The 12,096-nt window shown below is 44.6% G+C and overlaps 1 protein-coding gene across 6 annotated transcripts in view; it reads left to right on the top strand.

Moving 5' to 3' along the window:
* Window positions 1-11,964, top strand: part of RNF214 (ring finger protein 214) — a 59,461-nt gene extending 47,497 nt beyond the window's left edge. For all 6 annotated transcript variants that reach the window (XM_036324218.1, XM_036324217.1, XM_036324216.1 and 3 more), the window contains 9 exons: window positions 6,657-6,753; window positions 6,930-7,018; window positions 7,611-7,701; window positions 7,901-7,999; window positions 8,164-8,540; window positions 8,641-8,773; window positions 8,981-9,085; window positions 9,383-9,478; window positions 10,429-11,964. In XM_036324218.1, the coding sequence (XP_036180111.1) occupies window positions 6,657-6,753; window positions 6,930-7,018; window positions 7,611-7,701; window positions 7,901-7,999; window positions 8,164-8,540; window positions 8,641-8,773; window positions 8,981-9,085; window positions 9,383-9,478; window positions 10,429-10,494 (1,153 nt within the window). In that variant the 3' untranslated portion in view covers window positions 10,495-11,964. The remainder of the gene's footprint in view (window positions 1-6,656; window positions 6,754-6,929; window positions 7,019-7,610; window positions 7,702-7,900; window positions 8,000-8,163; window positions 8,541-8,640; window positions 8,774-8,980; window positions 9,086-9,382; window positions 9,479-10,428) is intronic.
* The last annotated feature ends 132 nt before the right edge of the window (window positions 11,965-12,096 follow it).

Below are 12,096 nucleotides of genomic sequence, written 5' to 3'. Positions count from 1 at the left end.
CATGAAGAACTTTGAAATTTTACAGCAATGATTTATTGGACAATAAGAGATTATAAAGATTACTAGAGACCCGGTGTATGAAATGTGTGCACGGGGGATGGGGTTGGTTGTCCCTCAGCCTGGCCTGCACCCTCTCCAATCTGGGACCCCTTGGGGGATGTTGGGATCAGGCCTAAACCGGCAGTCGGACATCCCTCTCACAATCTGGGACTGATGGCTCCTAACTACTTGTCTGCCTGCCGGCCTAATCATCCTAACCCAGGGGTGGGCAAACTTTTTGACTTGAGGGCCACAATGGGTTCTTAAACTGGACCGAGGGCCAGAACAAAAGCATGGATGGAATGTTCGTGTGAACTAATATAAATTCAAAGTAAACATTACATAAAAGGGTACGGTCTTTTTTTTTTTTTAGTTTTATTCATTTCAAACGGGCCGGATCCAGCCCACGGGCCGTAGTTTGCCCACGGCTGCCCTAACCACTCCTCTGCTGGCCTGATTGATGCCTGATTGCTCCCTTGTCGGCCTGGTCGCCCCCAACTGCCCTCCCCTGCAGGCCTGGTCACCCCTAACTGCCCTCCCCTGCCAGCCTGGTTGCCCCCAACTGCCCTCCCTTGCAGGCCCAGTCGCCCCCAACTGCCCTCCCCTGCTGACCTAATCGCCCACAACTGCCCTCCCCTGCTGGCCATCTTGTGGTGACCATCTTTGTGGCGGCCATCTTGTGATGACATTGCACGATGCCACCTAAGCTTTTATTATATAGGATAGCAAGTATTGCTAAAGATGGCTAGGAAGACTACAACAGAAAAATTGAGAAAGAAAAAAAATTGAGAGATTAAATTATACCCTAAACCTATCTTAGAAAACATAAGAACACAGAAGCATATATTTCATTAGCTGTCATAGAGATGATAATATCACTTGTCTTGTGGTCTAAGGAAAACTCCATTATAGACTCATGAAAGAATGAGAAAAAGGTAAATAATTTTAATTATGAAATTAGTTATTACTTCATAGACCAGGCCTTCAAAGGGTGGGTGTTAGGCACCATGAGCTATGTTTTGCAAACTGCTATTCTAAATGATTTCTTTCATACCTAGGGTTTCTACTACTGTCTCTATGCTAGTGACACTCATTTGTATCCCCAGCCCAGACTATACCAAGTGTTGGACTTGTATACCCAGTGCCTGTTCCCTTAGCTTGGTGCTCTTTTACTGATTTGGCCTTTGCACATGCTATTTGTTCTGCCCCAAATTTTCTTGTTTCTTTAACCCAGAAAACTACTAGATTGTGAGCTTCTTGCGGGCAGGGACTGGGTACCTTATACCCCCAGATTTTAGCAGAATGCCTATCACTAGTCTGCTCAGTAAATGTTGTTGAATTAAATTGAATCAAGGAAGAATTGTAGCCTCAAGAACAATAAATTTACAGTTCATCCCAGGGTAATGTTTTCTGCTTTATGTCTGATCTCATTCATTCTATATTGGTTTGTATTAGCTTCAGTTTCAGAGAATTGAATTTCATAACCTACTCCATATTCAGGACAGCTAACTCCTATAAAGTTACCCAACAGTTCCTTTTGCCTTGTCTAGAGAGTAATGTATTCTGAAAGGAAGGTATTTGGGGCTGGCCTTCAACATAATTTTTAGTTTTCTCTCTGACCACTGAGAATATCACAAAACATTTAGCATCTGCTTCTCTCTTTTAAAATCACCTGATTTCGCCCTTCCTGGTTTGGCTCAGTGGATAGAGAGTCGGCCTGGGGACTGAAGGGTCCTGGGTTCGATTCCGGCCAAGGGCACATGCCTGGGTTGCAGGCTCGATCCCCACTAGGGGACATGCAGGAGGCAGCCAATCAATGATTCTTTCTCATCATTGATGTTTCTATCTACCTCTACCTCTCCCTTCCTCTCTGAAATCAATAAAAATATATTTATAAATAAATAAATAAATAAATAAAATCACCTGATTTCTACCAGAACTTGTGGTGGAACAAGTGTAGACTACATTTATTTTAGTTTCTCTGAAGGAAGATGTTTTTGAAAAATACTTAATGATACAGAAAAATACATGAGGCTGAAAGAGTAAGATAAATATCTTTTTATTGTTTTATTGCTTAAAGTATTACAAAGAGTGTTATATATGTCTCCTTTTTTTTCTCCCCTTGACACTCCCCTAGCCTCCCATGCCCCTCAGTGTCTTGTGTCCATTGGTTATGCTCGTATGCATGCATACAAGTCCTTTGGTTGATCTCTTACCCCCCCACCCACCTCTCTACCCTCCCCAGCCTTCCCGCTGTAGTTTGACAGTCTGTTCGATGTTGCTCTGCCTCTGTATCTATTTTTGCTCATCAGTTTATAATGGTCTTAATTATCTATAAATGAGTGAGATCATGTGGTATTTTTCTTTCATTGACTGGCTTATTTCACTTAGCATAATGCTCTCCATTTCCATCCATGCTGTCGCCAATGGCAAAAATTCCTTCTTTTTTACAGCAGCATAGTATTCTGTCGTGTAGATGTACCACAGTTTTCTAATCCATTCATCTGCTGATGGGCACTTAGGCTGTAAGATAAATATTGCAGTCTTTTTTGAGAAACATACAATGGATTTGTACATTATATATCTACTAGAGGCCTGGTGCACGAAATTCGTGCACTAGGTCAGGGAGGGGGGTCCCTCAGCCAAGCCTGTGCCCCCTCGCAATCCGGGAGCACTCAGGAGATGTCTGACTGACAGGCAGCCGGCCTAAGCTGGCAGTCAGACATCCTTAGCACTGCCATGGAGGCGGGAGCCTCTCCTGCTACCACCACTGTGTTCGCCAGCCGTGAGCCCAGCTCAGGGCTTCTGGCTGAGTGACACTCCCCCTGTGGGAGCTCACTGACCACCAGGGGCAGCTCCTGCGTCGAGCGTCTGCCCCCTAGTGGTCAATGCACATCATAGCTACCAGTTGTTCTGCTGTTCGGTTGATTTGCATATTAGCCTCTTATTATATAGGGTAATATAAAACCCTAAGCGACTGGTCTACCATTCTACTGTTTGACCGGTCGCTGTGACATGCACTGACCACCAGGGGCAGGTGCTCAATGCAGGAGCTGCCCCCTGGTGGTCAGGGCGCTCCCACAGTGGGAGCACCGCTGAGCTGACAGCGCCAGATGCTGGGCTCATGGCTAGCGAGCGCAGCTGCGGCAATATGAGCCTCTCCTGCCTCCTTGGAAGCGGTACTGAGCTGCCAGGGCGTGGTGCCCAGCCCGGGTTCGGACTCCTCCCCAGCCACCTGCCACTTCGTGCACTACTACATTCCTCAGGGGATGTCAGACTGTCGATTTCAGCCCGAACACCACAGGTTCCTGGCCGAAACCAACAGTCCGGCATCCCCCAAGGAGTCCTGGATTGCGAGAGGGTGCAGGCCAGGCTGAGGGACCCCACCAGTGCACGAATCCATGCACTGGGCCTCTAGTCTATATAAAACCCTAAGCAACCAGTCGATGTGCACTGACTATTTGGGGGCAGATGCTTAATGCAGGAGCTGCCCCCTGGTGGTCTGTGCATTCCCACAGCAGGAGCGCCGCTCAGCTGACCTACAGGCGCCAGACACTGGGCTCACAGCTGGCGAGCGCAGCTGTGGCAGTGCAAGCTTCTCCCGTCTCCACAGCAGTGCTACCAAGCAGGGCCGGGATGAGCGGGAGTGGTGTAGTGCCCGGCCCTGGGCTCAGGCTCCTCCCAGCCACCTGCCACTTTGCGCACTACTACATCCCTTGGGGGATGTCAGACTGCTGGTTATGAGAAGGTTATGAGAGGGCTCAGGCCAGGCTGAGGAACCCCACCGGTACATGGATCCATGCACTGGGCCTCTAGTACTTACATAAATATCTATTTGAAAAGACTGGAAAAAAGTATAACAGTGGTTCCTCGTTAGTAGTGTAATTGTGAGAAATTGAGTTAAGAATACTTAAAAAAAGTATTTTTTTGATACATCCCATGTTTTAGGCACTATATTAAATTCTTTTATGTGTGTTTTCTCAGGGAACTCTCCCATGAATCCCGTGATATAGGTACTACTCATTTTTCAGATGAAACTGAGGCCTAAGAAAGATTAACTTATCTAGGTTTATACAACCAATAAATAGAAGAGTTAAAACCTTTGTGTTATATTCTTTTTTGTTGTTGTTGTTAATCATCACCCGAGGATATTTCTCCATTGATTTTTAGAAAGAGTGGAAGGGAGGGAGAGAGAAATAGCAATGTGAGAGAGACATGTCAATTGGTTGCCTCCCACACAAGCCCCAAACAGGCCTGGGGATCAAGACTTGCATCAAGGTACATGCCCTTGACCGGAATTGAACCCGGGACTCTTCAGTCCAAGAACCGATGCTCTATCCACTGAGCCAAACAGGCTAGGGCTTTATATTCTTTATGTTTTGTATTTCTAAACTTTTTATAATTTGTATTATTTACCTGATCAAAAATAAAATTAATTTTTAAATTATGATGCAAACATTGGGGCCTACAATAAGTCAGGCTTCTGGTAGGATTTATTCATTTGAACTGTTGATTCCCTGAACTAGCTATTAAAATAATAGAAACATGGGACTTGAAAGAAATTCAATGAAGCATTTAAAAAGTTACAATAGCCCTGGCCAGTGTGGCTCAGTTGATTGGAGCGTCATCCCATGCACCAGAAGGTCAAGGGTTCAATTCCTAGTCAGAGCACATACCTAGGTTGTGGGTTCCATCTCTAGTTGGACATATCTCTAGTCAGACGTATGTATCTCTCTCACATCGGTGTTTTCTCTCTCTCTCTCTCTCTCTCTCTCTCTCTCTCTCTCCCCCTCTCTCCCTCTCTCCCCCTCTCTCCCTCTCTCCCCCTCCTTCCCTCCCTCCCCCCTTCCCCTTCTTCCCTCTCTAAAATCAATAAAAAAATAAGTAAAAATAAAAAGTTACAATAGACTCAGTGCACTGTTTCTATTCTACCGAGGATTCCTTTTTACTATCTAGGGAACTGATTTTTTTCTAGCATGGGTTGCAGGTAGTAGTACTCTTTAGTGAAATGAAATCTGGTATATGTTACAGGTGAGTTAACATATAAGGCTGAGCATTTTTATGATTTTTTAAAGTTGTTTGCTAGCAGTTGTTGTTGTTGTGGTTGCTAGTAGTCCCTTTTGTCTTGTTGGATCCAATGAAGTAGATGTGGCCAAATGCCCAAAGGAAAAGCTGTGTGTGTGAATATGTGGAATGTCTCCATGGGCATGGTAGAAGGATTTTTCTAATATAATGTCTATCTGTCGTTGACAAATGTATTTAATGAAGTTAGAGATATTCAGTGAGCATCTATAATCTTCAAGGATAACATTGATCAAAGAAGGCAACTAATGTTTACCTATAATTATCTTTGTCAAAGAGTGACTGGTAGGCTAAAGAAATCATGGATTGACCCCACAACGTATTTTACATATTCTTATGCTAAGAGAATTTTGACTTCTCATATATCTTTAACTTGAGGAATTTGTGTTATAGCAGGAAAACACATCTACTGTAAACCTTTGTCTAAATAACTATTAGAGAATTTTTCCTCTGGCAGGAAGTTAGTTTGAGGAGCACAACACATGGGGATTAAGGAAGAAAATGCCCACCTAGTCATTTCTGTTACATTAAATAGACCTTGTTAGTAGAGGGGCAGACTCCTGTTAGTGAATCAGTGAGTATGTGTATGACACATACATACGCACAAACACACCAATACTTTATCTGTGAAGCAGAGCACAGGATGTGTGGAGCATTGGGTCAAGCGAAAGAAGAGACTGCAACAATTTAAGTAAATACATAGGCTACTAAGAACACAGAAGAGGAATGAATAAAACTGTTTCTCTCACTGAAGAAAACTGGGAACATTTTAAAGATGTAGCTCTTTTCAACCTTTTCACCTTCTTAAAATAATTTAAACTTTTCTATATTATTCTGTCGACTGATCTGGATAATCCTGTTCCTTTCAGCCATAAAGCTTATTGCAATCAAGTGTAATATAAGGAATTTCTTTTGCTGGCTCTGTCCCTTCATTGTCCCCCATCCTGGGAAATCCTTCAGTAGTAGGCAGACAGGCAGCTGTCCTCCTAACCCGGTGTGGATATTACACTCCAGGGATGGGAGTGGCAGGGAAGAGACGGATGGGAGTGTGAGGTCCTGAAATCTGAAGAGAAGGTTTCTTCCTGTTGAAGAATGTTCACTGCAGCTGAGAGATTAGTAACGTCAGTAACCCAGTAACTGTGCTTAGAGGTGACTTAGAGATTAGTGTTAAATGGATCCCTGTTTTTCGTCCTGCGTTCTCCAGATAAGTTGGAAATAAGACGGATGCCATAATGATTTTGAGCCCTCCTTGATCATAGAAGGACGTTTTACCTGCAGTGGGTTTTAGTTCCGAGGACACTCTTTTTCCTGGTCTGGGTAACCTTATTTTAGCAAGTGGAGATATGAACATTTTAACGTTCAGATTTTACTTGCCTTTGTGCAATTACAGACTGCTTGAAACATTATTTGTCTATATCTATAGTTACTACTTAGAGTAAGACTTCCTATAACATACTGGGCAGACTAATTTTGGGTTTTACTTTGCCTTCCTGTCTTTCTCCCCTTAGTCTTGTTCTTCATTTCTTATCTTCCAGAGAGGTGTGGGAAATGGAACTAGATAGACTGAAGAATCAGGATGGTGAAATAAATCAGAACATTATGGAAGAGACAGAACGGGCCTGGAAGGCAGAGGTGAGAAGAGTTGCTATATTGAAGGCTTTGATTTTGGGCTTCCCGATGGTAAATCCTTTTGATATAGCATTAACCAGTAAGCCATGTAAGTATTACACCATATAGTCACTAAGTATTTTGTTAACTAAACTCTGTATATTTAAAATTAATCAAGTATGTGTGTGTGGTTTTCCTAGATCTTATCACTAGAGAGTCGGAAAGAATTGCTGGTGTTGAAGCTAGAAGAAGCCGAAAAAGAGGCAGAGCTGCACCTTACTTACCTCAAGTAGGTATCGTCCCATCCTAGAATGTTAGTGGTCCTGCAGTGTTGTGGATTTTGTTTTGATTTCTTAAGGGTTTGAAACCCTAGGCCAGCTAGTCTGGCACTTGCTGTATCATCACGGGAATTTCAAGGTCATCCCTGTCTGTGCAGTAGTAATTGTTCCGTGATTTCTCTTCCTGTATTCTGACTTCTGCATTCTCTAACTCTTCCTCTCTGCAGTCTTCTCGTTTTGTGTTTTCTATTGTATTATTCCCAGTTGTATAAACAGTATCTTTTATGCTATGGAAGCATATCAAATATCCTTGGCGATTTGTTTCTTATGTAGTCATTTCTCTTCTTGCCATGGAATCTGCAGGACCCTGTGGCCTTCTCAGGCAGATAAGACCCCTGTCTCAGTGGTTGGTTCTCTTTCTCCAATACTTGGCTTAAAAGATGCTGGAGATAAAGTGAGGCACACGACCTAGATCCCTGGCCTTCTCTTCCATCTGGTTCGACCTCTTCTTTCTGGTCCATTGGCCATTCCTTTTAGACTATCTCAGAGCGTTGAGAGTTAGGTTTTCTTTAATTCTGTAAATTCCTGTTGGTTTCTTGAAAGGTCAACTCCCCCAACACTAGACACAGTTCGTTCCAAACAGGAGTGGGAGACAAGACTGAATGGAGTTCGGATGATGAAAAAGAATGTTCGGGTAAGTGAAGTAATGGGGAGCACTGAGTCTGAGTTAGGCTGTACTTAAACTGGTGAGGGGCAGGGACCTTCTGCTTTGCCACGAGAGCTTATCTGCCGCTCCCTCTGTTCTCTTCAGACTGGATGGTGGGTGCTGTCTTTCTAGGGAGGCTCACTCAGCTCGTCAGTGAAGGATCATCCCTTCCTTTCCTCCTTTCTAGGACCAGTTTAATAGTCACATCCAGCTAGTGCGGAATGGGGCCAAGCTGAGTAGCCTTCCTCAGATCCCTACTCCCACTCTGCCTCCGCCCCCGTCCGAGGTAAGAATGTAGGTTTTGGGTAGTCAGGCTTTCTGTGACAAAAACCAGAGTCCTTCACTTGTTTTTGTAAAGAAGATACTGGTTATTGTTGGTTTTATTTGGTGTAAGAGTTGCTCATTAATTTCTCCCTTTCTCTTGCATCCTCCACCTCTTCCCCTCTGCAGACAGACTTCATGCTTCAGGTGTTTCAGCCCAATCCCTCTTTGGTTCCTCGGATGCCCTTCTCCATTGGGCAGGTCACAATGCCCATGGTTATGCCCAGTGCAGATCCCCGTTCCTTGTCTTTCCCCATCCTGAACCCTGCCCTTTCCCAGCCCAACCAGCCTTCCCCACCCATTCCTGGCTCCCATGGGAGAAATAGCCCTGGCTTGGGTTCCCTTGTTGGCTCCCATGGTCCACACATGCCCCCTGCCGCCTCCATCCCGCCTCCCCCAGGCTTGGGCGGTGTTAAGGCTTCTACTGAAACTCCCCGGCCCCAACCAGTAGACAAACTAGAGAAGATCCTGGAAAAACTGCTGGCTCGGTTCCCACAATGCAATAAGTAAGTGTCTTTAAGGACTAATAAAAAATTGTCAGAGGGGCATAGGAGAGGTTTATGGATGTTCCCTACGAGTATAACAAAATATCTCCCCCTTTTTTAGGGCCCAGATGACCAACATTCTTCAGCAAATCAAGACGGCACGTACCACCATGGCAGGCCTGACCATGGAGGAACTGATCCAGCTGGTAGCTGCACGACTGGCAGAACATGAGCGAGTGGCAGCAAGTGCTCAGGTAAGACAAGGTCCTGGGGGGAGAGCGCAGACCTGCCGAGATGTTGAGGAAGAGGCAGTTTTGAGAAAAACTTGGGGAGGGAAGCACTTGCTGCAGCCAGGAGTGCGCAGTCTGCTTCTTCCTCTGCTGGGCTGGGAGTAAGTGATTTCCTTAGTTACAGGCTCTGTGACTCAGACTCTCCTTACTCTCACAATGTTTCTCCCACAGCCACTCGGTCGGATCCGGGCCTTGTTCCCTGCCCCATTGGCCCAAATCAATACCCCAATGTTCTTGCCTTCTGCACAAGTTTCATATCCTGGAAGGTCTTCACATGTAAGACTCATTTTCTTTGAAAACTAGGATATAAAGGTGGGGCGTGATGTCAGTGGGAGGGCTGGTTTACAGATGGAGGGTAGGAGGAAACCATTTCTCATCAGCCGGGTTGTTGGCAGCCACAACTGGGAAAATGTACGTACTTTTGGCAAGAATCTGTATTTGAACTTTTACTTCTTCTGGTGTAAAATCTTTTTGTTGAATGGAAACACTAGGTGGAGTCATGGGCATAAAAGGGAAGGAGACCCAGAGGTTTCTTATTGTCTTACCCTTTGCCCGTCCTCCTCTGTTCTGCAGGCTCCAGCCACCTGTAAGCTGTGTCTCATGTGCCAGAAGCTGGTCCAGCCCAGCGAGCTGCATCCAATGGCATGTACCCACGTGTTACATAAGGAGGTGGGCGCTACATTCCTTCCCCATTTCCAACTCTTTATTTACTGACAACTGAGAATTTCTCTTGCACATTTTAATGTTGATGCTCAGCATTAATATCTAAACATATTGCCCTGGCCAGTGTGCCAAGTGGTGAGAGCCTCAGCCCGTGGCTTCAGCCCCCACTCCCTCTGGGGTCTGGGCATGTAGACATATCCTCAGGTGAGGATTAACAAAACAAAACCTAAACATAAGGTTTTTAGTAACTTGTGGCTTAAACATCAGCAGAATTTAGGATACTGCAGCTGGGATCTTCCAGCTTCCTTTTACCTTGTTCCCTTAGGAGACTTGATAAGCAGTTCATACCAGAGCTCTGAAAGGTCACTTTCTTGAGAAACTGACAATAAGATATACATATCTAACTGTTGTTTCAAATACTGCATTGTCAGAAGACCGCTTAGATGAGAGAAATGGAATAGAGAGCCTGGGTATGAAATTAGTAACTCCATTAACAGAATTGAAGTCTATTAGAGATTATCTTTCCACACTGACAATCATTCCCATCACTTACTGTTACCAAGCAGAGTTAATAGCAGCAGGGATGATTCCTTTTTTACTATATTTTGTTCATTGTGTTTTAACAGTAGGTAGAAACTGAATTTACATCTAAGTTCTTGGTAAGGGAAAATCCTGAATAAGATTTTAGGTGATGTGTATTAGCAGATGGAAGTTCATCTAAGCCTGAATGGATCATTAGAAGGAACAGCCTGGATATTCAACAAAAAGCAGCTAGCTGCACACTGTTATTAGCAGGTTGTTAATGTTCCCTATGAAAGGACAGGTCCACCTCTGAAGATTCTTTTGGAGGTGACTTAGTAAGTAGTCCTTAGACCCATTGAACCATAATAGCACTCCTTCCCTCCCTCCCTCCATCTTTCCAGATAAACCTGAGGTGTGTCTTTCTTTATTTCCAGTGCATCAAATTCTGGGCCCAGACCAACACAAATGACACTTGTCCCTTTTGCCCAACTCTTAAATGATGGACCTGATTGGGGAGGAAGAAGAGAAGCTGATGTGAACAGGAAGCGCGGGTTCAAGATTTCTAAAACTCTATATTTATACAGTGACGTATACTCATGCCATGTACATTTTTATTATATAGGAAATGTGTGTATAGAAAGTCTGTATTCAAATGTTCGTAATGAAAGTATGTATATTATGCAAAAATGGTCTGTCCCCCTCAGCTTGCAATTCCTTTAGGGGGATGCAGATTGTAGCTAAGATGATATTTAGTTTGGCCTTGAAATTATGAAATTCCTGCCTAAGGCTGTTTTCAAATACAGTATAAAAACCATTAGGAAGCTGCTGTGGCTCTAAGGCTATCCTGCTTTGATTTGGCTCAACCACTAGTCCATTTCCTAAGGTTCATGTGTGCAGATTTGAACCTTGGTGCTCACCCTCTGTCCGGCCAGCTGCCTTGACTACGGAAAGCCTTTGGAAGCCTTGGTGTCCTAGCAACTCTCCAAACGGATGAAATGAGGCTGATTGAGGAAAAAAATGTAACCCTAAGAGTTTGACTTTTCACTGAGTATTTTACTGTGTTAATGCTTATGTTTTGTACATAGGCTTTAGGTTTACAGAATATTCTGTTTTACAACAGCAAAATTCACAGTCCAAGAGTAACAGCATAACCAGGTCCCAGTTCCCCACGCCCTCACTTCTGTTCACCCCACTTCCTCAGTAGTCATCTCTTCAGAAACTAGCACCATCTGAAGGTCTGCTCCGGAAGCCACCCCTTGCCACCACCGACGCGGCCAGCCTTACAAGGGCCTCCCTCTTCCCTTCCCTCTGGTCTTCTTGTCTGGCTAGCCCTCCCCCTGAAGGTTAAGGCAGTCGTTCACAGCCAAGTTGTTTGGTGACTTGGATGCGCTCCAGTTGAGGAGAGATGTCAGTGCAAAATTATTTTCAGAATGATCTTGAGATGCTGGGCTTTCATTTTTGAAGCAAGAGAGCTATGGGGGACACGTGTTTCTGCCCCGGGGAAGATAGAGACCCCAGTGCTGGGAAGGGAGGTGGGTTTGAGGTTGAGAAGTCATGTGTTCTCTGGGTAGCCACCCAGAACCAGATCAGTGTTCCCCTCTGCCACTGAGCTTTTCTGGCTTGTACCCCGAAACGCTGGGGCTCTGTTAGAGCTTTCGCATCCTCTTACCTTTACTCTTACCAGAAGTGACTTCAGCACTCTTCTCTGTGGAATTAAACAACTAAAAACGAAGTGTTAATTTTTTTAAGAATAGCTCCAGGGGAAGGAGATTAATATATCACCAACAGCTGAATTTTTTCATTTCTGGGACGTGGAAATGCTCGCTCACACTAGCAGTGCACTAAGGTAGCAAAGACTTTTCCTTGCATATCCATCTAAATTCTCTCCTCTCCGTTTCTGCTACTCTTTTCCTTCTTTGTTTCATCCTTGCCTGTCAGCTCATGGACGTACTCTTTGTCTTCTCCTACTGCCCCGGTTTGTTAACTGGCATTAGTGTGAGGGAGGAGCTAGATCTCCCAAGAGCTCCTTGGCATCTTGTAGGGTCACTGAGATGGCCTGCATACGCCCCTCTGCAGAGGTCAGATAACCTACTTGCCTTGGT

Source organism: Myotis myotis, unplaced genomic scaffold, assembly GCF_014108235.1.
Source record: "Myotis myotis isolate mMyoMyo1 unplaced genomic scaffold, mMyoMyo1.p scaffold_m19_p_10, whole genome shotgun sequence".
NCBI classification, from domain to species: Eukaryota; Metazoa; Chordata; class Mammalia; order Chiroptera; family Vespertilionidae; genus Myotis; species Myotis myotis.
The sequence above is the reverse complement of the archived record's forward strand: the minus strand, read 5'-3'. Positions and strand labels throughout refer to the sequence as shown.